Source organism: Oryzias melastigma, unplaced genomic scaffold (assembly GCF_002922805.2).
Source record: "Oryzias melastigma strain HK-1 unplaced genomic scaffold, ASM292280v2 sc00335, whole genome shotgun sequence".
Lineage (NCBI taxonomy): Eukaryota > Metazoa > Chordata > Actinopteri > Beloniformes > Adrianichthyidae > Oryzias > Oryzias melastigma.
Window position 1 is genome coordinate 44051 of NW_023416935.1, and position 3332 is coordinate 47382.

The following is a 3332-nucleotide window of genomic DNA, read 5'->3' on the forward strand; positions in this document are numbered from 1 at the left end:
ACCTCCGTTTAAATCTTAGTTAAAATTAAACTTCCATTGTTTTGGGGTATTAATTGTAGTATTGAAACTAACTGTGGGAACATTTAAATATTTCCAATTATTATTATTATCTGTAGTACATGTGCAGGTGAAGCACTGCCATGCTTTTCCTGGAGATTTTTGACCCTTTTGGGTTGCCATACTGCCTTCCCCTGACGACCCGTTGCTGTTGCAAGAGCATTGGCTGCCGGACAGCTGCTGAACCCAGACACAGAGACGTGTACCAATGCTTTTATTCACCTCCTCAACAAAAATAAACCTGATCTCTCAGTATCCGCGTCCTCGGTTTACAGTACGAGTTTGATGACAATTGCATTATATATGGACAGACGATTAATTTTAATAATGCGCATGAGGTATGCAGCAGTGTGGGGGGATGGGGTGATCTAAGGTACACATGTGGAACAAACTGTGGCTAGTGATCCATATGGATCATGGATTATCCCTGATCCGTTACACCTCCATGTGACTCTGTCTATGAATGTCAACAACTAGCAACTCAGTAGCATACCAGACTCCAGAGTTTCTTCTGGGCTAATGTGAGGTCAGACCAGGAGCTAAAAGGGGTTTCTGGCCTTTTTCAGGTGTTGAATTTGTTTCTCGCCTTGTTGCTGAGCTCGTTCAGCGGAGACAACCTTTCAGCCTCTGATGAAGAAGGAGAAAACAATCTGCAAATAGCCATCAATCGAATCAACAGAGCTGTGGCTTGGACCAAAGCCTGGATTCTGAAGCACATCCACTCAGTAGTGCAAAAGGAAATAAACTTAGAAGAAAAGAATTGTCAGGGTATGTTTCATTTTATTTTGTTATTTATTTAAATACCCATATTTTATACGAAGAAGTTTCTAATTTCTCGTTAACCGTTCAGGTTTCAATGTTTGAATGAATTTGTCTTTTGGACTGCAGATGCAGGGGATGTAGACAACAGCAATAAAGAGGTTTTAGCTCTGACCTTTGTGTCTTCAGCACTGTCAGCACCTCAGGTCAAAGACGCCATAGGTAACCATAGCAACATCACCAGCAACTACCATAACATCACTTCTTTAAAGGTTCCAATCGCAGAGTCAGAGTCTGACCTGGAACTGCCTGTAAGCGAAGATGAGGAGGAAGAAGAGGAGGAGGAAGAACGACTTTCTCAAGTAAGATTTCACTATTTGAACTTTTCTGTTTTAATATTGACCGGTGGGTTCTGTCAATTCTCTGTAATCAGGCATTGAGAACAAAAGCAGTAAAGCAAAAGTAATTATAGACTTTCTAACAATAATACTTAAATCACGACATGATAACAATATTGAATTGCACTTAATAGCTTTGGGTTTTGCTGTGTTCAGTGTGAGGAGTCATCTGGGTGCAGTACCATAGAAGAACCGGTGGTCATTGAAGCAGAGACATATGAGGAGTCAGACGTTCCTGAAGACTGCTATACTGACAGTAAGTGCACGTGCATGCTCATATTGACACTGTTACGCCCCATTTGTGTCTGGGGGATCTGGGGCATAACACAAAGGTAAAATAAGAAAAATGTGAAACAATAACACAAAGTGAATTGTCTCCATCAAAAGATACATTTATTTACAAGAAAAAGAATCAATAATAACTCAAAAGTGAAGCAAAAGGCTTTTGGGTGAACCAAGGCCAAAACAAGAAACAAAACCCACCTAACTCAACCTGCAAAAGAAAAAGAGAAAAGAATGACTAACACCAACCTTCTCGGACTAACATAAACAGGAGAAAACATTTACTAGAGGAAAAAACCCAAACCGTATTTCATCTTGGGGATTGAGCTACCTGGCAGTCGTACTTTTCAGCTGCACAGAATACTCCCCCTCACTTTATACATTCAGGGTCCTTTTTCTGATCTGCCTGGTTTGTCTTTTTTATTTTTTGGGGGGGGATCTGTCTCCCGACAGTGTCCCTCTCTTTGATGGGGTGTTGGGGTGGCCATCCCTTCTACCTTGCGACATTCCACAGGCCAACCGGTGGACTGCCTGGAGCACTGTGTGAGGATAGTGGGGGATGCTCGGGACTTCTGGATGGTGGCAGGCCTGTCATCTGGACCATGTGGGACTTCTTATGAGACCCCCCAGGCATTGGGACCCGGTCTCTTTTTGAGGATCATGCTCCACGTGCTTCTGCGCCCTTTTGGCTTTGGTTGGCGGGTTCTCTTGGTGATCTTTCCATCCCAGTTTCTGAGTGCCTGGTACTGGGTTGTCGAGGATGTGTACATCCTTGAGGTCCTTTTTTGGGGGGGTTGGACGGAGCCCAGCTGCTGACTGCCAAAAACATTCGATAAATTCTTGTTGGTTGGCAGGGACTTCTGTGCACTCAGATAAACTGCATGAGGGTTTTAAGCCTGTCTGGGCTGAGCTTATCTGAGTATCTTCCAGTGTCTGTTATGATCATACCTGTGATATGCACAGACACCCCACCTCATTCCCCCAATTACCTCTTTGAATGGATCCAACAGCCTCATGTCTTATGTTTCTATTTCAGAGTGTTACAATCGATGTCCATGCCTGCATATAGATACGTCCCATGGCAGAGGGAAGGCCTGGTATATTTTTAGGAAGACCTGCTTCTCCATTGTTGAGCACAACTACTTTGAAACTTTCATCATTTTTATGATCCTCATGAGCAGTGGAGCTCTGGTAAACTTAATCGGCATGCAGAAAATTCCTGCTTTCTACTCATACTGCATCAGTATTGGCAGAGATAACTAACCTGTGATCATAAACCTGACTGTGCTGCTAGCATCAAAACACACAAACCTCTCTCATGGCTGACTAACCTGCACAGGTGAGACCTTCTTATTTGTTAACCTGTTAGCTTAATATGAGGTTTTCTGTCGGAAACTGTCCAGCTACCATTTACAGGTACACGTGAAAGTCTAAATTTCAAGTCAATTCAAAAAGTAAAACTTGCATTTCATTTAGAATCTTCAAACATGTAAGGCAACATGTTAAAGTTCAATTCTTGTTTATTTTACTGATTATGGTTTCAGGTAATAAAAACCCATATTTTTTACTTCTAAAAATTAGATTTTTGTGGGAAAAAATAATGTTTAAATGCTAAGATGTCACATTTTACTCAACTTTTATTACACTTGCAAAAGTGTCATGAATCATCAAACGGCTCAATAAGCTACAAAATCTCAGAGAAGACTGTCTAGCTGACGTGCCCAGAAAACAGTCATTGACACCGGGGCCTCCGCCCAGTGGGACATGCCCGGAACACCTCACCAGGGAGGCGTCCAGGAGGCATCCGGACCAGATTCCCGAACCACCTCAACTGGC

At 42.6% G+C, this 3332-nt stretch overlaps 1 protein-coding gene across 2 annotated transcripts in view; it reads left to right on the forward strand.

Moving 5' to 3' along the window:
• The window catches only part of scn4ab (sodium channel, voltage-gated, type IV, alpha, b), a 56505-nt gene that overhangs the window by 33363 nt on the left and 19810 nt on the right, over positions 1-3332 (forward strand). For both annotated transcript variants that reach the window (XM_024262539.2, XM_024262540.2), the window contains 4 exons: positions 624-825; positions 946-1178; positions 1371-1470; positions 2533-2687. In XM_024262539.2, coding sequence (XP_024118307.1) covers positions 624-825; positions 946-1178; positions 1371-1470; positions 2533-2687 — 690 coding nt within the window. The remainder of the gene's footprint in view (positions 1-623; positions 826-945; positions 1179-1370; positions 1471-2532; positions 2688-3332) is intronic.